This window comes from Pseudophryne corroboree, chromosome 1, assembly GCF_028390025.1.
Source record: "Pseudophryne corroboree isolate aPseCor3 chromosome 1, aPseCor3.hap2, whole genome shotgun sequence".
Classification (NCBI taxonomy): Eukaryota; Metazoa; Chordata; class Amphibia; order Anura; family Myobatrachidae; genus Pseudophryne; species Pseudophryne corroboree.
In genome coordinates, this window is record NC_086444.1 from 402,562,431 (window position 1) to 402,584,992 (window position 22,562).

Here is a 22,562-nt window from a genome sequence, read left to right on the forward strand (position 1 = left end):
GTGGAGCCCCAGCGTCATGCGGTGGACTCAGAGGGAGCGGGGGAAGATTTTTGATCCTGGGAACTGGCTGTCTGGTGCAGCATTTTCCTTCTTCCCTTGCCTCTGTGCAGAAAGGAAGCGCCTTTGACCCGCTTGCTTTTCTGAAGCCGAAAGGACTGTACCTGAAAATACGGTACTTTCTTAGGCTGTGAGGAAACCTGAGGTAAAAAAAATTCTTCCCAGCTGTTGCTGTGGATACGAGGTCCCAGAGACCATCCCCAAACAATTCCTCACCCTTATAAGGCAGAATCTCCATGTGCCTTTTAAAGGCAGCATCACCTGTCCACTGCCGGGTTTCTAATACCCTCCTGGCAGAATGGACATTGCATTAATTCTGGATGCCAGCCGGCAAATATCCCTCTGTGCATCCTTCATATATAAGACGACGTCTTTAATATGCTCTATGTTAGCAAAATATTATCCCTGTCTAGGGTATTAATATTATCTGACAGGGTATCAGACCACGCTGCAGCAGCACTATTTATGCTGAGGCAATTGCAGGTCTCAGTATAGAACCTGAGTGTGTATATACAGACTTCAGGATAGCCTCCTGCTTTTTTATCAGCAGGCTCCTTCAAGGTGGCCGTATCCTAAGACGGCAGTGCCACCTTTTTTGACAAACGTGTGAGCGCCTTATCCACCCTAGGGGATATCTCCCAACGTGACCTATCCTCTGGCGGGAAAGGATACGCCATCAGTAACTTTTTAGAAATTACCAGTTTCTTATTGGGGGAACCCACGCTTCTTCACACACTTCATTCACTCATCTGATGGGGGAACAAAACACTGGCTGCTTTTTCTCCCCAAAAATAAAACCCCTTTTATGTGGTACTTGGGTTCATATCAGAAATGTGTAACACATTTTTCATTGCCGAGATCATGTAACGGATGTTCCTAGTGGATTGTGTATATATCTCAACCTTGTCGACACTGGAGCCAGACTCCGTGTCGACATCTGTGTCTGCCATCTGAGGTAACGGGCGTTTTTTTGAGCCCCTGATGGCCTTTGAGACGCCTGGGCAGGCGCGGGCTGAGAAGCCGGCTGTTTTACGTCATCCAGCCTTTCTGGTGTCGGCCCCACAGGGGACGACATCCCATTTATCGGCCTATGCTCCACCTCCACGTAACCTTCCTCATCCCACATGTCGACACAGCCATACCGACACACAGCACACACACAGGGAATGCTCTGACTGAGGACAGGACCCCACAAAGTCCTTTGGGGAGACAGAGAGAGAGAGTATGCCAGCACACACCAGAGCGCTATATAATGCAGGGATTAACACTGTAACTGAGTGATTTTTCCCCCAATAGCTGCTTGTATAAACAATATTGCGCCTAAATTTAGTGCCCCCCCTCTCTTTTTAACCCTTTGAGCCTGAAAACTACAGGGGAGAGCCTGGGGAGCTGTCTTCTAGCTGCACTGTGAAGAGAAAATGGCGCCAGTGTGCTGAGGGAGATAGCTCCGCCCCTTTTTCGCTGACTTTTCTCCCGCTTTTTAATGAATTCTGGCAGGGGTATTTATCACATATATAGCCTCTGGGGCTATATATTGTGATATATTTGCCAGCCAAGGTGTTTTTATTGCTGCTCAGGGCGCCCCCCCCCAGCGCCCTGCACCCTCAGTGACCGGAGTGTGAAGTGTATATGAGGAGCAATGGCGCACAGCTGCAGTGCTGTGTGCTACCTTGGTGAAGACTGATGTCTTCTGCCGCTGATTTTCCGGACTCTTCTTGCTTCTGGCTCTGTAAGGGGGCCGGCGGCGCGGCTCCGGGACCGAACATCAATGGCCGGTTCCATGCGGTCGATCCCTCTGGAGCTAATGGTGTCCAGTAGCCTAAGAAGCCCAAGCTACCACCAGTTAGGTAGGTTCGCTTCTTCTCCCCTTAGTCCCTCGCTGCAGTGAGTCTGTTGCCAGCAGATCTCACTGTAAAATAAAAAACCTAAAATATACTTTCTTTCTAGGAGCTCAGGAGAGCCCCTAGTGTGCATCCAGCTCAGCCGGGCACAAGAATCTAACTGAGGTCTGGAGGAGGGTCATAGTGGGAGGAGCCAGTGCACACCAGGTAGTCCTAAAGCTTTCTTTAGTTGTGCCCAGTCTCCTACGGAGCCGTTATTCCCCATGGTCCTTACGGAGTCCCAGCATCCACTTAGGACGTTAGAGAAATAATAATACCACATATCAGTGTGAGCTGTGTTATTCCCCCTCATATCACTGTATGGTCCCATCTCTATATTATTATAATAATAATACCACATATCAGTGTGAGCTGTGTTATTCCCCCTCATATCACTGTATGGTCCCATCTCCTCTATATTATAATAATAATAATAATAATACCACCACCACATATCAGTGTGAGCTGTGTTATTCCCCCTCATATCACTGTATGGTCCCCTCTCCTCTATCTAATAATAATAATAATAATACCACATATCAGTGTGAGCTGTGTTATTCCCCCTCATATCACTGTATGGTCCCATCTCCTCTATATTATTATAATAATAATAATAATAATAATAATACCACATATCAGTGTGAGCTGTGTTATTCCCCCTCATATCACTGTATGGTCCCATCTCCTCTATCTAATAATAATAATAATACTACCACATATCAGTGTGAGCTGTGTTATTCCCCCTCATATCACTGTATGGTCCCATCTCCTCTATATTATTATTATTATTATTATTATTATAATAATAATAATACCACATATCAGTGTGAGCTGTGTTATTCCCCCTCATATCACTGTATGGTCCCATCTCCTCTATATTATAATAATAATAATAATACCACATATCAGTGTGAGCTGTGTTATTCCCCCTCATATCACTGTATGGTCCCATCTCCTATATATTATAATAATAATAATAATAATAATAATAATAATAATACCACATATCAGTGTGAGCTGTGTTATTCCCCCTCATATCACTGTATGGTCCCATCTCCTCTATATTATTATTATTATTATTATAATAATAATAATAATAATAATAATAATAATACCACATCAGTGTGAGCTGTGTTATTCCCCCTCATATCACTGTATGGTCCCATCTCCTCTATATTATAATAATAATAATAATAATACCACATATCAGTGTGAGCTGTGTTATTCCCCCTCATATCACTGTATGGTCCCATCTCCTCTATATTATAATAATAATAATAATAATAATAATAATAATACTACCACATATCAGTGTGAGCTGTGTTATTCCCCCTCATATCACTGTATGGTCCCATCTCCTCTATCTAATAATAATAATAATACCACATATCAGTGTGAGCTGTGTTATTTCCCCTCATATCACTGTATGGTCCCATCTCCTCTATATAATAATAATAATAATAATACCACATATCAGTGTGAGCTGTGTTATTCCCCCTCATATCACTGTATGGTCCCATCACCTCTATATAATAATAATAATACCACATATCAGTGTGAGCTGTGTTATTCCCCCTCATATCACTGTATGGTCCCATCTCCTCTATATTATAATAATAATAATAATAATAATAATACCACATATCAGTGTGAGCTGTGTTATTCTCCCTCATATCACTGTATGGTCCCATCTCCTCTATCTAATAATAATAATAATAATACCACATATCAGTGTGAGCTGTGTTATTCTCCCTCATATCACTGTATGGTCCCATCTCCTCTATCTAATAATAATAATAATAATACCACATATCAGTGTGAGCTGTGTTATTCCCCCTCATATCACTGTATGGTCCCATCTCCTCTATATTATAACAATAATAATAATAATAAATAATAATACCACATATCAGTGTGAGCTGTGTTATTCCCCCTCATATCACTGTATGGTCCCCTCTCCTCTATCTAATAATAATAATAATAATAATAATACCACATATCAGTGTGAGCTGGGAAAACGTGGAAACTGTGTCCCTTTCAGCCCCCCCTCTGACTCCAGTCCAGTCACTCCTTGTGTCCCCACAAGCCCTCTGTGCCTCATGTAACTATTCAGCCTCCAACCCGTGTCAGCCCCATACTATTTACATTCTTTTTAGAAAGCAGTATTTACAGTGTAATCCTTCTAAAATTAGGGCAGCCGGCCACACGCACATAGGGTGGACAGCGTGACATCTTCAGTGCTAATGGTACTGGGCAGACGGTATGTGGCGGAGGGCAGAGTTTTGTGGTGTCTGAAAGGCAACTGTGTATTCGCAGCAGCTTTCCCTGTGGACATTTTCCCATCTCTTCAAGCACTACAGTATTGGACAAAATTGTGGAAACCTTTTGTAAAATGTGTGCAGTTGGTGGGAGAACAAACTATGCACAGTAGTGGGTAAGCAGTAGGTGAATAGACGATGTGCACATGCTATACTCAGTGCAGAGAGAGCCTGGGGGCAGCCCAGCATAACGGTGCTGGGCATGCCCCCACAGTGACTGAATAGGAAGTGTCAAGACTCCGCCCCTTTTCTGATGAGGGTGCGCTTTAACTGCAGCAAAAGGCTTCCCAACGAAGTACTAATGAATATTGTGCGAAGCTAAGAAATTTACTTTTCTACAGTTCAGTACATATAACTTATCAAAATGTAAAATTGCGTTAAAAAGTTCATTATATTAAGTTCTACATTAAATTGCCATTGTAATAATGTGTGCTTTTTGGTATAATACTAAAATATATTAGTGCTATAACCTGATAAAAATGCACATTTTACAAAAGGTCTCCACAATTTTGGCCACTACTGTATCCTCTCTCGCATGCGCAGAGCGGTGAATGCTGTCCAATCACAGCTGAGCTCCGTTCGCGGCAGCCAGGGCACTAGTGACATGTCTGGTCTAAAATCATGGTAACAAAATGTCAGGTTACAGATTGTGGTTTAAGATATGATTAGGTTTTGTAAGCAAGTAATAATTTAAAATATAAAAACAAACCAGTAACCTGAGCTTTAGTTGGACAACATCACGTTTTGAGGTCAGTACGTCTCTATGCCATGCAAGAAGATAAATACTGTGCTGTGTATGTACTCGAACGCTATTGACATGTTCATTAGCCACTTCGGGTATGGGTCATTAGGGTGACAAGATTTAGTTTGACAGTCATTAGGTTGACCAATATTGGTCGACATGGTCATTAGGTCGACATGGAAAAAAGTCAACATGAGGTTTTTTTTAAAAAAATTGGGTGTCGTTTTCTTCGTAAAGTGACGGGGAACCCCAATTAGTGCACAGGGTCACGATTCACGTGGACTACGATTGGGAACGGTAACCTGTGCTTCGCTCGCCATGCTTCGGCCAAGGTGCCTCGCTCCGCTGCGCTCAGCACAGGTTACCATTCCCATTCCTAGTCCACGTGAATCGTAAAGTATGAAAAAGTAAAAAAAAATGTAAAAATTGTAAAAATTCAGTTGACCTTTTTCCATGTCGACCTAATGACCATGTTGACCTAATGCATATCGACCAATAGTGGTCTACCTAATGACTGTCGACCTAAGTCTAGTCGACCTACTGACCATAAAGCCGCCACTTCTATCCATTTATGAATAGCCACTACAGTTGCAGCAAACCTGCTACTGAGCGTGCCACCATCCCTGGACCCTCACAGTTAGTTCTGGTAATTCTAGTTAGGTCTAGCCTTCAGGCCAGAAATCATGTAATTCAGTTCATGGGCAATGAGGAATGTACAGCATAAAAACTGAGTAAGGGGTATATTCAATAAGAGCAGAAAAGGAAAAAAACTAAGCGCTTGGGTGAGAAGCACTGCACTTTGATTGTCAGCAGCCTCCTGATAAAGGGAATTGCCAGTCCCTTGAAACCAAAAACCAACCACAGGCTTTCTCTTTGCAAGGATCCACATTGCAATCAGCTGCTATTCAACTTTTAAACCGTGCATAGGAGCCCGTTAATTCATCATCACCATCGGGAGCACTTGCATGACAGCTCCAGTTCCCGTGGCCACAGCCGACTACGTTACCTGGGGAAGCGCAAGCAGCGGGTGCCGCTCCTTCTCAGCCCGGCGCAGACCGGTAAACTCCGGATCACCAGCTACACAGCCTCCTGTCTGCAAAGTGCGGAGGTACCGGAGGTAGCGTGGACCACTTGGAACGGCTTGTTGGGGCTCCCTGCACGGCGCAGCATCAATCATACCCGCTGAGGCTCTGGTGTGTGTCCCTGACGGATCGGTGAGACGACACCAGGGAGTAAGGATAGAACAGGCTCCTGCCCAGCGGAGGTAACTCTTTCATTCACTGTTTAACCAGTTATCCACCGCAATGGATCTGTGATGCACGCAATTCCTTCTGGCATATAAAGCCGTGAGTGACTCATGTTCAGATTTAATATTCATTAGTTACATACATTTTTTCATTAAAATTCTGTGTGTACTTAGTGAACTTAACACAGCTGTAAACTTCCCAGGCGCAGTTACCAAATAAGCATGTGCAAATAAGTTCACCTATTACTAATGGTTTTCTGAGTAATTGATAATGAAGCTATAAAATAGTGCACATTTTTATTGCTGTGAAATTTATATTATTATTTTATTCTCCCGGGAGTTTGTTGTAATTTTTACACATTGTATACAAATAAATGTTTTTTAATTTCATCTGATTGTCAAGCGCCACTTGTTATTTGTTGGTATATTCAATAAGAGTCGGATCCATTCCGACATACAGTTGTCGGAATAGATCAGACAACCCCTATTCAATGTATGGCCAAATCCGACTGTCGGATTTGGCCGTACACAGTGTCCTGTCCTGCTGCATGTCTGCAGTGGCGGGGGGAGGGGGGGCAAGGGGAGGTGGAGACAGCAGGTTACCGTGGAGAATATCAGGGGAGCGCACAGTAAAGCAGTTAACGCGGCGGGACAGGTTAGTTCATCCCGCCTGTCTCCTCACCTCAATCAGACTTGTCGGATTTGGCCCCCTTTCTGACAGAACCAAGCGGATCGGCGGCTATTCCACCGATCCACGTGTTTTCTGACTTGTCGGAAAAAACCTGCCTCTAATGAATAGGAGTAATAATGTTGGAAAGAAGCTGCCGTCTTTCCGACAAGACGACAGCTTCCGACAGTTATTGAATACACCCCTAAGTCTGCATTACAGAGGGGAATCCTGAACTGTAAGTAAGACATCCTATAGGCAGGCTAAGGTGTAAATTACTAAGAGGCAGGTTTGTCATTTTAAAACAGATAGGCATGGTGGCTTGGAGGGCCAAAATACTGTATTTACTAACAATTGATTTTGATGATGTTTTTAAAGCCCCCATTGATGCCATTTGGTTTTTAAACCACACAAACCCTCAAGGGACAGTGTATCCCCTCCAAAGGAATAATTTCACCTAGCCCCCAATGGCCAGATCTTCCACTAATCCGCATTAGCCGTGACCAGCCCTAGACCTGTTGCTATTTATACAGGAGCTGAGGGGTTTCTGGGTTTCATGCTGAGCATGCTTGCGAAGCGTTAGCTTTTCATATATATCATATCTGTAATGGGCAGGCTACAATGATGCTGCACTATTATACACCAGTACTGGCATGTGTAAGCTCACCAGTCCCTGCAGCTCCTGGACAGTCTTGGGTTAGAGGACACCAGTAGCCACAAGCAGCTGGCTGGGTCTGGGCATGGTCTCTGTGAGATGTGGGAGGGGCAAGCACAAGACACCACCCCTCCGCTGGCATGCAGTATATATAAAGCAGCTGAGACGGTTATATTTCTTCTCATCATCTGCAGCCACAGCACCGATCCCTACTCCTCCCGGTCACTGCACTGCTCACCCCACACAGGGTTCCCTTCCTGCCGGACTGATTCACCTTTTCCCCCTTCCGGTAAGTGGCCACATGTGTCCCTGGTGCCTTGCCCTGAGCACTATGGGACTCTCTAGTGGTTCCTGCATCCTACTTCTGCTACTTGTTGCCGACTACCGGGATGGCAAGGGACCTGGGGTTGCAGCATAGTCAGGGTCAGACTGGGGCATGAAGAGCCCAACAGGGGAATGCAGTGTTCGGGCCCATATTTATGAATGTGACCACAGAGGCTTGGCTAACCATTAGAGAGTAATAAACGCACAGTATATATATTGATAAATATCAATATACTGTATATATAATGTAACGTATGCATAATGTATAATTAAAGTACACAGACTGGAACCTGATCCCCCCTAGAGGAGGAGATGGACCCCAACAGGGGTTTCCCCTGTACCCCTGTGGGCAAGTCCAAACTCGAGCATAGTACATGGAGGAAAGGGGTGTGGAGTATGCAAGATATGGCAGGAGGAGTTTACGGAGGTGGGGGTGCCCTGTATAAAGGGAGCACTAAATGGAGGGGCATGGGGGTGCAGTGTGTATATAGGAGCAGTATATGGGGGGGTGCAGTATATTGAAGAGGATGGGGGTTCAGTGCATATGGTGTGTGTCCGTGTCCCGAATGGAGCTCCGCCGGAAGTCCTCCAGTAGCCAGCAGCGGCACCATAGAGGTGAAGAGCAGCATTAGCCTTTTATATTTATATAGTCAGTGTCAGCGATATTTCAGAAAATATCAGGTGCACAAATGCAAAATAAGGGAAGGTGTAATCCCCCGACTTGCTAAGGGTGGGGTAAAGAGATAGCTAAAGAAGAGAGAAGCACGTACTAAGGGATCTCCTCACGACCAGCAGGGGGAGACACACTCAGAGGTCCGAAGAGGTGGTCCAGGATGTTACCCAAATCACCACCAAGGGATAGGGGAAAGAGAGGGAGACAAAACTAGATAGGGGGTATGAGATCTACGAAGATGAGTATGTTAGTAACAAACTAGCAGGTGGTACAGGGAAGAGTCGAAACCCTCCAATGGTATGTAAACATGAAAAGCAAATGTGATGGCCAAAGAGGAAAGGGCGCATATATTCAAAGAAGAGTGACCATCTTTGAAAATAACATGTGAAATGGCCCAGGATGGGTCCAGTATAGAAAAAATAATACAATTGTTGACAACTACTATGCAACAAAATAAACAACAGTTGTGGAGAACACATTGGGGAGTCCGGGACGACCCACAGTGGCAGACTATGGAAGAACATCACAGTACCCACTACTGTAGAATTGGGTAAGATACAAACCACAGGTATGCAGAGGCGTATCTAGGGTAGGGTGAGTGGGGCGCGTGCCCTGGGCGCCTTGGCAGGCCCAGGAGAGGGGGGGCGCCACCGGCGGCCAGGGCATCATGCCCCACTCGCCCCCGTCAACCCTAAATGTGAGGGGAGGAGAGCGCAGCGTCTCTCCCTCCCCTCACCGCTGCTGCCAGCAGCGCTGCTGTGTCCGGTCTCCGGCGTTAGCCAATCAGAGTTTGCGGACCGAGCTCTGATTGGCTAGCGAACCGGCGCCAGACAGCCGTCTGAGACCTGGAGCGGTGAGTGGACGGAGAGGCGCTGCGCTCTCCTCCCCTCACATATTAACAACAAGGCGGCCGGTGAGTGACCGGGGGAAGGAGGGGCGGCGGCGGCACAGTGGGGCATGTATCTGGCACCAAATGGGGCATGTAACTGGCACTGAATGGGGCCTGGCACTGTGGGGCATGTATCTGGCACTGTGGGGCATGTATCTGGCACCAAATGGGGCATGTAACTGGCACTGAGTGGGGCCTGGCACTGTGGGGCATGTAACTGGCACTGTGGGGCAATGTAACTGGCACTGTGGGGCAATGTAACTGGCACTGTGGGCCATTTTCATTGGCCACACCCCTTCTGGAGCGTGGCCACGCCCATTTTTTTCATTGGCCACACCCCTTCTGGACGTGGCACACGTCCTTTTTGTGTATTATTTTTTTTTGGGGGGGGGGGGGGGGGGAGCGCCATTTTCCATCTTGCCCTGGGCTCCGAAAACCCTAGCTACGCCTCTGCTGGTACGCCCCAGAACCATCCAAAGGGGGCAGACAGTATAAAAAGTGGTGAACAAACATCAAACAATGAACAAAACTCAGATCCCAGAGAAAATACGCTAAAACATTTAAAGATGACTCAAGAGAGTAGGTGATTACTGTAGAAAGAGCCGTGGTTATAATCGGGAGGCTCCGGACTTAGCAGGAGGAGTGCCAGTATCCTGAGTGAGTTAAGAAATCCTTCCCGTCTCTGGAATCTCTAATGATGACCATTTTGCCATTAAAGTCGACCAACAATTTGAAGGAGAATCCCCAATGGTAACGAATTCCATGGTCACGGAGAGCAGTCGTCAAGTCCCTGAGTTCCCGTCGTTTAATGATTATGAGAGGAGCCAGATCTTGGTAAAAACAGGATTTCAATACCTACCGGTAAATCCTTTTCTCCTAGTCCGTAGAGGATGCTGGGGTCCACTTCAGAACCATGGGGTATAGACTGTTCCGCAGGAGCCATGAGCACTAAGACTTTTTCAGAGTGTGAACTGGCTCCTCCCTCTATGCCCCTCCTCCAGACCTCAGTATAGGATATGTGCCCAGGGAGCCGGACATTTCGAGAAAAGGATTTACTTTTAAAGTTAATGGTGAGATTCATACCAGCTCACAACATGGCATTTAACAAAACACATGCCAACGGGCATGAACATTACAGCAAACGTGCTGAAAACATTTTCAACAAATTAACAACTGCAGGTACAGTACGCACGGGGCTGGGTGCCCAGCATCCTCTACAGACTAGGAGAAAAGGATTAACCGGTAGGTATTAAAATCCTGTTTTCTCAGACGTCCTAGAGGATGCTGGGGTCCACTTCAGTACTATGGGGTTATACCAAAGATCCAGTACGGGCAGGAGAGTGCGGATGTCCCTGCAGCACCGATTGACCAAATTTTAGGTCCTCATCGGCCAAGGTGTCAAACTTGCAAAACTTAGCAACCATGTTTGTCCCTGACCAAGCAGCTTCTCAGCAAAGTTGTAACAACTTTGCCGAGATCCCCCGGGCAGCCGCCCAGGAAGAGCCCACTTTTCTAGTAGAATGGGCATTCACCGAATTCTGTATCGGCAAACCTGCCGTGGAATGAGCGAGCTGAATCGTACTTCTGATCCAGCGCGCAATAATCTGCTTAGAAGCAGGACACCCAAACTTGTTGGGAAACATACAGGACAAACAGGGCCTCTGTTTTCCGTATCCGAGCTGTTCTTGCGATATAAAAACTCAAAGCTCTGACCTCCTCCAGAGACTTCGAACCAGCAAAGGTGTCAGTAGCCACTAGCACCACAATAGGTTGGTTTATATGGACAGAAGAAACCACCTTTGGAAGAAAATTCTGACGAGTTCTCAACACAGCCCTATCTTCATGGAAGATTAAGTAAAGGCTCTTGTGAGACAAGGCCCCTAACTCGGACACCCTCCTTGCAGATGCCAAGGCCAACAGCATGACCACTTTCCAAGTGAGAACTTCAACTCGATCTCCTGGAGAGGTTCAAACCAAACCGATCGAAGGAAGTGCAACACCAAGTTAAGATCCCATGGTGCCATAGAAGGCACAAATGGAGGTTGGATGAGCAGAACCCCTTTCTGGAAGGGAGGCCAATTGTTTCTGAAAGAAAAACCAGACAAGGACGAAATCTGGACCTTGATTGAACCCAATCATAGGCCCGCATCCACACCCGCCTGCAGAAAATGACAACCTTCCGTTGGAGTCCTCTGTGTTTCACACCAAGACACATATTTTCTCCAAATATGGTGGTAATGTCTAGACATTATTCCTTTCCTGGCCTGAATAAGAGTGGGAATGACTTCTTTAGGAATACCCTTTCGGGCTAGGATCCGGAGCTCAATAGCCATGTCGTCAAACGTAGCCGCGGTAAGTCTCGATCTTGAGAATTTTCGGTATGAGTGGAAGTGGGGGGGAAGACATACACGGACCGAAAAAACCCACTAGGTCACTAGTGCATCCACTGCTATTGCTTGAGGGTCTCTCGACCTGGAACAATATCTCTGAAGCTTCTTGTTGAGACGGGATGCCATCATGTCTACTTGAGGAACCCCCCCAAAGACCTGTCACCTCTGCGAAGACTTCTTTGTGGAGACCCCATTCTCCTGGATGGAGAACGCGTCTGCTGAGGAAATCTGCTTCCCAGTTTTCCACTCCCGGAATGAAAATTGCCGACAGAGCTCTTGCATGTCTCTCTGCCCAGAGGAGGATCTTTGTCACCTCCGCCATCGCCGCTCTGCTTTTCATTCCGCCCTGACGGTTTATGCACGCGATTGCTGTTACATTGTCCGACTGGATCTGTACGGGTTGATCTTGAAGAAGATGCACCACTTGTAGAAGGCCGTTGCAAATGGCTCTCAACTCCAGAACGTTTATGTGAAGACAAATTTTTTGACTTAAGCAAAATGGCAGGAGGGAATACTCGTATAAGCGCCTATTCCTGTGAGATAAAAATAAAGTTTATACGTTCCTTGTATGTTGTATATGCGGTGAGTTTCTTTTGTCCTCTGTCTCCGATGTTTCAATTCTTAGTCAGGAATACTCAGTCCCAATAGATATATATGAAAAAGGAAACAAAGACAAATGTGTAGAAATGCTTAGTCTTCGCCTTATTTTTATAACCCACTAGGCTTTAAGTGAGGGAGATAATGATGCTCCACAGTGCGTACCCCAACTCACAATGGAGTTCACCAAGACGTATATATCACGGTTTCTTTATAACTTTACCACGTGTGACCTTCACCAGGAAATTTCTAGAGAAGAATGCGTACCCTACTGACTTATGAGGAGGGAGTTTTCAAACTCTGAAAGGTTTCTTTAGTCTTGTTAAATTGTGTGTGCGGAAACTCTTCTCTTCCCTCTATCTCCAGTCCTTTCACCGGGAATTCTCAGTTCCCATGGGTATGCGGAAAGAAGGTAACAGACAATGTGTAGAAATTTCTTATATCTATCTATCTAGTTATATATAGCCCACTTAACCCAGAGGGAAGGATGATGGTGGTATATAAAGCGTACCCCAAGATGTGTGTATATTGGTATCTTTTCAGCAGGACCACATGTGACCTTCACCAAGGAATTTCTAGACAAAGATGCGTACCCACACTCGCACGATCAAATGGTAATACCCTCCTATCTGGGTTTCTTTATCCAAAGTAGAGTGAGACTCCCAAGAAAAAAAGCGGTATAATAACAGTTCTCCTCAATGAAACTTTTAACACAAAAGTCCAGGAATCACTTTTTGAAAAAAGTATTTTTATAAAAAAAGAGTCTAATTACATAAACCCCATAGCTAGGGTAAATGACAGTAAAAACATATACAAAATGTTAACATCCATAAAGACAAGATTAAAAATGGTGTTCCAAAGCAGGAACATTTTTTCCACCACTAGTCACATGAGGGGAAGTCCGGACCCCCAAACGGACGTGATGATGGAACAAATACCTCCTTGGTCCCCGATGTTGTAGAAAGATTCTGTGTCACAGTGCCAGGATCAGTCGACGCGTTTCGGCTCTTATTGGAGCCTTTATCAAGACATCCTTGATAAAGGCTCCAATAAGAGCCGAAACGCGTCGACTGATCCTGGCACTGTGACACAGAATCTGTCGACGCGTTTCGGCTCTTATTGGAGCCTTTATCAAGGATGTCTTGATAAAGGCTCCAATAAGAGCCGAAACGCGTCGACTGATCCTGGCACTGTGACACAGAATCTTTCTACAACATCGGGGACCAAGGAGGTATTTGTTCCATCATCACGTCCGTTTGGGGGTCCGGACTTCCCCTCATGTGACTAGTGGTGGAAATTTTTTTCCTGCTTTGGAACCCCATTTTTAATCTTGTCTTTATGGATGTTAACATTTTATATATGTTTTTACTGTCATTTACCCTAGCTATGGGGTTTATGTAATTAGACTCTTTTTTATAAAAATACTTTTTTCAAAAAGTGATTCCTGGACTTTTGTGTTAAAAGTTTCATTGAGGAGAACTGTTATTATACCGCTTTTTTTCTTGGGAGTCTCACTCTACTTTGGATAAAGAAACCCAGATAGGAGGGTATTACCATTTGATCGTGCGAGTGTGGGTACGCATCTTTGTCTAGAAATTCCTTGGTGAAGGTCACATGTGGTCCTGCTGAAAAGATACCAATATACACACATCTTGGGGTACGCTAAATAAACCACCATCATCCTTCCCTCTGGGTTAAGTGGGCTATATATAACTAGATAGATAGATATAAGAAATTTCTACACATTGTCTGTTACCTTCTTTCCGCATACCCATGGGAACTGAGAATTCCCGGTGAAAGGACTGGAGATAGAGGGAAGAGAAGAGTTTCCGCACACACAATTTAACAAGACTAAAGAAACCTTTCAGAGTTTGAAAACTCCCTCCTCATAAGTCAGTAGGGTACGCATTCTTCTCTAGAAATTTCCTGGTGAAGGTCACACGTGGTCACGTTACAAAGAAACCGTGATATATACGTCTTGGTGAACTCCATTGTGAGTTGGGGTACGCACTGTGGAGCATCATTATCTCCCTCACTTAAAGCCTAGTGGGTTATAAAAATAAGGCGAACACGAAGCATTTCTACACATTTGTCTTTGTTTCCTTTTTCATATATATCCATTGGGACTGAGTATTCCTGACTAAGAATTGAAACATCGGAGACAGAGGACAAAAGAAACTCACCGCATATACAACATACAAGGAACGTATAAACTATTTTTATCTCACAGGAATAGGCGCTTATACGAGTATTCCCTCCTGCCATTTTGCTTTTTGTGTTTATTTGTGGGTGTGGTGACACCTGTTAGGGAGGTTTTATACGTTAAAGCAGCCTGTTTTTGCGCACATCACCAAAGTACCGCTTCTTTGTTTAGAAGTTTCTTGACTTGACCATCTTCCTTGGAAGCTTTCCACCTGTATGACTGTTCCCCAGCCTCGAAGACTTTCATCCGTGGTTACTTCGACCCAGTCCTGAATCCATAACCTGCGTCCCTCTAGTAGGTGAGAACTGTGTAGCCACCACAGGAGCGAAATTCTCGCTTTGAATGACAGGATTATCCTCTGACTCATGTGGAGATGGGATCCGGACAACTTGTCCAACAGGTCCCACTGAAAATATTCTGCCAAGGAATCAGCCAAACTGTATGGCCTCGTAGGCTGCTACCATGTTTCCCAACAACCGAATGCATTGATGAATCGACACTCTTGTTGGTTTCAGAATTCGTTTGACCATTCTCTGGATTTCCAGAGCCTTTTCTACTGGAAGAAATACCCTCTGTACTTCTGTGTCCAGTATGATCCCCAGAAAGGACAATCTTGTCGTCGGTTCCAACTGTGACTTTGGAAAACGTATGATCCAAACGTGTTGTTGAAGTACTGTCAGGGAGAGTGCAATGTTCTGCACCAACCTTTCCCTGGAGCTCGCTTTTATCAGGAGATCGTCCAGATAAGGAATTGTATTGACTCCTTGCTGTCGAAGGAGGACCATCATCTCCACCATCACCTTGATAAACACCCCCGTTGGAGAGTCCGAACGGCAACGTCTGAAATTGGTAAGGACAATCCTGTATTGCGAATCTCAGATAAGCTTGATGGAGGATGAATGGGAACATGCAAGTAAGCATCTCTTATGTCCACCGACACCATGAAGTCCCCTTCCTCCAGACTGGAAATCACTGCACTCAGAGATTCCATCTTGAGCTTGAACCTTTGCAGGTAGAGATTCAGAGTTTCCAGGTCTAGAATCGGTCTGACCGAGCCGTCCGGCTTCGGAACTGGGAATAGGCTTGAGTAAAACCCTTATCCTTGATGTAACAAGGGAACCAGGACAATGACTTGATCCTGACACAATTTTTGTATTGTTGCTGCGACCACTTCCCTGTCTGGAATAGAAGCTGGTAAGGTCGATTTGAAAATAATCGGCATGGGGGAATGTCTTGAAACTCCAGTTTGTCCCCGTGGGACACTATTTGTAAGACCCACGAGTCCAGGCCAGATTGAATCCAGAACTGACTGAAGAGTTTCAGACTAGCCCCCACCTGAGCGGACTCCCGCAAGAGAGCCCCAGCGTCACCCTGAAGATTTGGTAGAGGCAAAGGTTGATTTCTGCTCCTGTGATCCTGGAGACGCTGTGGACTTTTTTCCCTTTTCCCCTTCCTTTACCCGCAAAGAAAGGGGAACCTTTACCCTTTGTAATCATTGGGTCGAAAGGACTGCATCTGAAAGTGATGTCTTTTTCGCCGGCGCAGGAGCATTAGGCAAGAATGTCGACTTACCTGCGGTAGCCGCAGAAACTAACGTATCCAGCCCATCTCCAAACAAGGCCTCACCTTCATACGGGAGAGCCTCCATATTCCTTTTGGAATCTGCGTCAGCATTCCATTGGCGAATCCACAACACCCTTGTGCTGAGATTGCCATGGTAGTGGCTCTTGATCCCAAGAGACCCATAGCTTTCATGGTTTCTAGCATGTACGCAGCAGCGTCTTTGATATGACCTAACATTAGGAGTATCTCGTCTCAATCTATTGTGTCAATGTCTGATGACAAGTTTTCTGACCACTTTTCAATAGCACTACTCACCCACGCACAGGCAATGGTAGGCCTGAGTAGTGTCCTATTGGCCACATAAATAGATCACAACGTATTCTCTAACTTGCGGTCTGCCAGCTCCTTAAGTGAAGCCGTCCCAGGCGCACGGAAAATCACCTTGTTAGTTAACCATGACAGGGCACTGTCTAAAATGGGGGGTGACTCCCACCTTTTCCTGTCCTTTGGTAAGCTGCCTGAATTCTTTTTGGAAATCTGAAATTTCCTTTCGGGTTAAACCAGACACCCTCAAAGAGACAGTTCAGCTCATGAGATGGAGGGAAAAATTATATTAATTTTCTTTATTAAAGTAAGCCTTCTCCTGTGGTAAGGGAGGGGCTCCGTAACTTCTAACACCTCCTTTATAGCAAAAATCATGTATTGAATGTTTTTCGCTAACTTTGGATCTATTCCCCTGGAATCACCAGTGTTGACACAGGAATCAGAGTCCGTGTCGGTATCAGTTTGTACTATTTGTGCAAATTACCTTTTTATGTGACCCAGAGGGGTCCCCTGTGGATGAAAAGGCAGAACTATTAAAAATCACATCTTCAACAGATTTTTTTCAGTTTTCTGCATGAGACTCAGACTTATCCAGTCTCTTACGGATATGATTCACACTATCATGTAATTCTTTCACCCAGTCAGGCTCTTGGTGTGACGGCAGCGCCACCACATTACAACTCTGTGTCCCTAAAATGGTTCCCACAGGGGAAGAGTTCCCTGCCTCAGACATGTCACACACGTGCACAATCACACCACAGACACTCCGGGGCTTATAGGGGGACAGACCCACAGTAAAATCTGTCAGAGGGACACAGAAAGGAATCGCCAGTCCACAACTCAGCGCCTAAAGAAAAAATCCCTGTGTCGTGTACTTTGTACACAGAGATTTTCCGCGTTACATATACACTGCTCAAAAAAATAAAGGGAACACTAAAATAACACATCCTAGATCTGAATGAATGAAATATTCTTATTAAATACTTTGTTCTTTACATAGTTGAATGTGCTGACAACAAAATCACACAAAAATTATCAATGGAAAGCAAATTTATTAACCCATGGAGGTCTGGATTTGGAGTCACACTCAAAATTAAAGTGGAAAAACACACTACAGACTGATCCAATTTTGATGTAATGTCCTTAAAACAAGTCAAAATGAGGCTCAGTAGTGTGTGTGGCCTCCTCGTGCCTGTATGACCTCCCTACAATGCCTGGGCATGCTCCTGATGAGGTGGTGGATGGTCTCCTGAGGGATCTCCTCCCAGACCTGGACTAAAGCATCCGCCAACTACTGGACAGTCTGTGGTGCAACGTGGCGTTGGTGGATGGAGCGAGACATGATGTCCCAGATATGCTCAATTGGATTCAGGTCTGGAGAACGGGTGGGCCAGTCCATAGCATCAATGCCTTGTCTTTCAGGAACTGCTGACACACTCCAGCCACATAAGGTCTAGCATTGTCTTGCATTAGGAGGAACCCAGGGCCAACCGCACCAGCATATGGTGTCACAAGGGGTCAGAGGATCTCATCTCGGTACCTAATGGCAGTCAGGCTACCTCTGGCGAGCACATGGAGGGCTGTGCGGCCCCCCAAAGAAATGCCACCCCACACCATTACTGACCCACTGCCAAACCGGTCATGCTGGAGGATGTTGCAGGCAGCAGAACATTCTCCTTGGCGTCTCCAGACTCTGTCACATGTGCTCAGTGAGAACCTGCTTTCATCTGTGAAGAGCACAGGGCGCCAGTGTCGAATTTGCCAATCTTGGTGTTCTCTGGCAAATGCCAAACGTCCTGCATGGTGTTGGGCTGTAAGCACAACCCCCGCCTGTGGACGTCAGGCCCTCATACCACCCTCATGGAGTCTGTTTCTGATCGTTTGAGTAGACACATGCACATTTGTGGCTTGCTGGAGGTCATTTTGCAGGGCTCTGGCAGTGCTCCTCCTGTTCCTCCTTGCACAAAGGCGGAGGTAGCGGTCCTGCTGCTGGGTTGTTGCCCTCCTCCACGTCTCCTGATGTACTGGCCTGTCTCCTGGTAGCGCCTCCATGCTCTGGACACTACGCTGACAGACACAGCAAACCTTCTTGCCACAGCTCGCATTGATGTGCCATCCTGGATGAGCTGCACTACCTGAGCCACTTGTGTGGGTTGTAGACTCCGTCTCATGCCACCACTAGAGTGAAAGCACCGCCAGCTTTCTAAAGTGACCAAAACATCAGCCAGAAAGCATAGGGGCTGAGAAGTGGTCTGTGGTCACCACCTGCAGAACAACTCCTTTATTGGGGGTGTCTTGCTAATTGCCTATAATTTCCACCTGTTGTCTATTCCATTTGCACAACAGCATGTGAAATTGATGGTCAATCAGTGTTTCTTCCTAACTGGACAGTTTGATTTCACAGAAGTGTGATTGACTTGGAGTTACATTGTGTTGCTTAAGTGTTCCCTTTATTTTTTTGAGCAGTGTATATTGCCAATAATAAGTTATAATACCCCAATATTCACTTTTCCCCCCCCCTTTTTGCACCCTGATACTAGAATTAGAAGTGCAGAGGAGGATCAGCGTTTCTTCCCCTGCTTTATGCTGGAAGAAAATGGCGCTGAGCAGTGTGCTGGCTGCCTGAGGAAGAAGCCCCGCCCCCTGCTATGGCGCATTTTTCCTCAGCTATTGAACTAAATATTTATACTGGCGGGGGTGTAGGACTGTGCCACAGCATCATATGCCACATTTTGCCAGTGAGAGTAGGTTTCATGCTGCCCAGGGTACCCTTCCCCACGCCCTGCACCCTGCTGTGCACTGTGTTATGGAGAGCATGTTTGCGCAGCGTTCCTGCTCGCTGCGCAGTACCTTAAGCCGTCACGATGACCGGAGATCCCTCTCTGCAGACCTCCGGTAATACTACTCACCAGTCTTCTGACTTCTGGCTCTGTTAGGGGGGTGACGGCATGCTGTGGGAGTAAGCGCATAGCTGCAGCTAGTGTTCAGTACCCTTCATGAGCTAATGGTGTCCTGTCAGCAGAAGCAGAGCCATGAAACTTTTTAGGAAGTTAGTTCCTACTTCTTCCCCCGAAGTCCCACGAAGCAGGGAGACTGTTGCCAGCAGTCTCCCTGAAAATAAAAAACCTAACAAAGTCTTTTAGTGAAACTCAGTAGAGCTCCACTAGAGTGCGACCAGTCTGCCTGGGCATATTTTCTAAACTGAGGTCTGGAGGAGGGGCATAGAGGGAGGAGCCAGTTCACACTCTGAAAAAGTCTTAAAGTGCCCATGGCTCCTGCAGAACCATCTATACCCCATGGTACTGAAGTGGACCCCAGCATCCTCTAGGACGTATGAGAAACTGCAGTTTGACGTCATTGAAGAGGAAATAGGGCTTACCATGAGTTGGGGCAAGAACAAGTTCTTTATCTTTGAAGCTGAGAAAGCACATGATCACGTCCCTTGGGGGATCACCGTCCCGAGGTTTGGGTAGAAGAGCTCAATGAGCTCTTTCTAGGGGAAGTTTAGGAGAGCCCAAATCAGGAGGATATGAGAGAACAGATTGCGCAAGTAATCGTCCAGGTCTCCCGGGGAAATAGATTCTGGGATGTTACATATCCGGATATTATTCCTCCTTTTCCGATTCTCTAAATCTTCGTTTTTAGTGCTGAGGTTTGCCAAGTCTTGGATAACATGATCAAGATCTCTGAGTCGACTATGGAGGCGGGGATAATGGACTACGCAATGTGGGATCTGCCAGCCGTGTGGAGAGTACTAGAGCACCCTGAAAGTAGCTCAAGTGGAATGGATATGCAAAAAAGGGGGTGCACTCTCCTACTAGGGCGCTGCTCCCTCTTGGATGTCTCCTCAATTGGCAGGTAAGTGAATGTACGGTAAAATACATGGATATCGTATTGTTAAAATAAAATGAATGTTTTAATACAATGAATACAATACTAACACAGAAAATAAAATGGACTGAGCCTGGCTGTCAGGGAGAATGAAGTCCTGCCAGTGTAGGTGGAGGAGCCACAGGTGTTAAAACAGCAGAGTACCCCGGGAAAATACCCTGCTGATGGCTCCTCAGATCGAATTTCCCCAAAAGCATGCAGAAGAATGTCCAAAGTAGTCCGGCGGTATGCAGCCCCACACGGTATGGCCAACGCGTTTCAGGACTGCCTGGTCCATTCTCCAAGCCTTGAAGAAGGGACCAGGCAGTCCCGAAACACGTTGGGGATACCATGTGGCGCTGCATACCGCCGGACTTCTTTGGACATTCTTCTGCATGCTTTTGGGGAAATTCGATCTGAGGAGCCATCAGCAGGGTACTTTCCTGGGGTACTCTGCTGTTTTAACACCTGTGGCTCCTCCACCTACACTGGCAGGACTTCATTCTCCCTGACAGCCAGGATCAGTCCATTTTATTTTCTGTGTTAGTATTGTATTCATTGTATTAAAACATTCATTTTATTTTAACAATACGACATCAGTGTATTTTACCATACATTCACTTACCTGCCAATTGAGGAGACATCCAAGAGGGAGCAGCGCCCTAGTAGGAGAGTGCACCCCCTTTTTTGAATATCTCCGAGTGTCTCGTTCTGGGCTTTCTGGAGAGTATCTTGACAAGCCTCAAGTTTAGTAGTTCTGGTGGAAAAGGAGGAGAGATCTGATTTTATGGACGAAACAGCTTTGTCCAGTTTAGTTTCCAGAGATTCTTTGAAGTCCATGATGAGAGACTGCAAAGCTAAGAGGTCTCCTTTAGTAGAAGGAGTGAGAGGAGGAGGGTCATCCCTGTCAGTTTGAGACAGGCGGAGAGAGGGCGGATCAGAAGTTGTAGCTGTTTTATCATTCTTGGAGAAGTCCTGGGTAATATTACCTCCCTCACGCTTTCTAGCGGTTGTATTGGATTTGCTCATGGTAATGAAGAGTGAGAGCAAGATCGAACAGTTATGTCCGTTAGGAGCAATATAATGAGTAAAGGGGCCTAAAAAATTACCAAAGGAGGGTGGGGCTCTGTCGTCTTCAGGGAGCCATAAGAAGTTCTTTGGGGTTTAAAAAAAAAAAAGTGTGTGTGTGTTTTGGGGGTATATAAGATTTTTTTAACAGGTGCCAGTGGGCCCCATTTGCCAGGGAATGCTGGCACTTGTGGTTCTCAGACTGGCAGCATGCTCTAGCAGCCTTTAAAATTTGGCAGGACAGTGCTAGTTTGGAACTGCGGTGTGCCAGTAAAGAACACTACTAAATGAATTATTATTGTTAACCCTACAACCAACCAGTGCTACAGGGGTGTGGGGAATAGTAATAGTGCTATCGCCACTACGGATGGGAATACTGGGGAGAAGGCAGAATATAGGGAACTACAAGATCTTTGAGTTTAATTTAAAATAAATAGAAATATATTTTTATATTTAATAAATGGGAATATAGTTATTTCCAGTGAATAAACATATACAAAATGGGTCTGGTCCCAATGACACACAAAGGGGCAGATTTAACAAATAAATGGTGCTCCAGCCGTTCAGCTCCTAATGGTCATGAAAAAGCTGATTGGCTGGAGCACCATTTATCATTCATAACAAGAATATTACTTGTTGTTAAATCTGCCCCAAATTACCTCTGTTTATTGCACAGGTATACTTTAATAACATGAGGCAGTATGTATTACATTTGGTCAAATCTTATTTGTTACCTCTCTCATCAGTCTGTTTCGCGCACTCCGCTCTCTCTCCCATTCGGCCTCCCTCTTCTCCCACACCTGCTTGGCTTCTTCTCTGGAAAGTAGCATAGTGTGACATTGCTGCTGTTCAAATGTCCTTTTATGTAGCTCTAGTAACCTATACCCTAATTTATCTTTACAATAAGTTCCTACAGAATGGTTTTATCACAGGAAATTAAATGTTTAAAACTGTTAAACGTAATGATAATACAAATCCTCAGCAATATAGAAATTGCAGCTCACGTCAAGTCGTATAACAGCTGTACCCCTCCCTGAATCCTGCCCACTTTTCTGTTAAATCGGACAAAATACTTGGATCTCTCCTTCCAGGATAT

At 45.6% G+C, this 22,562-nt stretch overlaps 1 protein-coding gene across 3 annotated transcripts in view; it reads right to left on the reverse strand.

Annotated features, from left to right (window-relative positions):
• TCHP (trichoplein keratin filament binding) overlaps positions 1 to 22,562 on the reverse strand; it is a 62,227-nt gene that overhangs the window by 7,222 nt on the left and 32,443 nt on the right. For all 3 annotated transcript variants that reach the window (XM_063913228.1, XM_063913227.1, XM_063913229.1), the window contains exon 10: positions 22,201 to 22,282. In XM_063913228.1, coding sequence (XP_063769298.1) covers positions 22,201 to 22,282 — 82 coding nt within the window. The remainder of the gene's footprint in view (positions 1 to 22,200; positions 22,283 to 22,562) is intronic.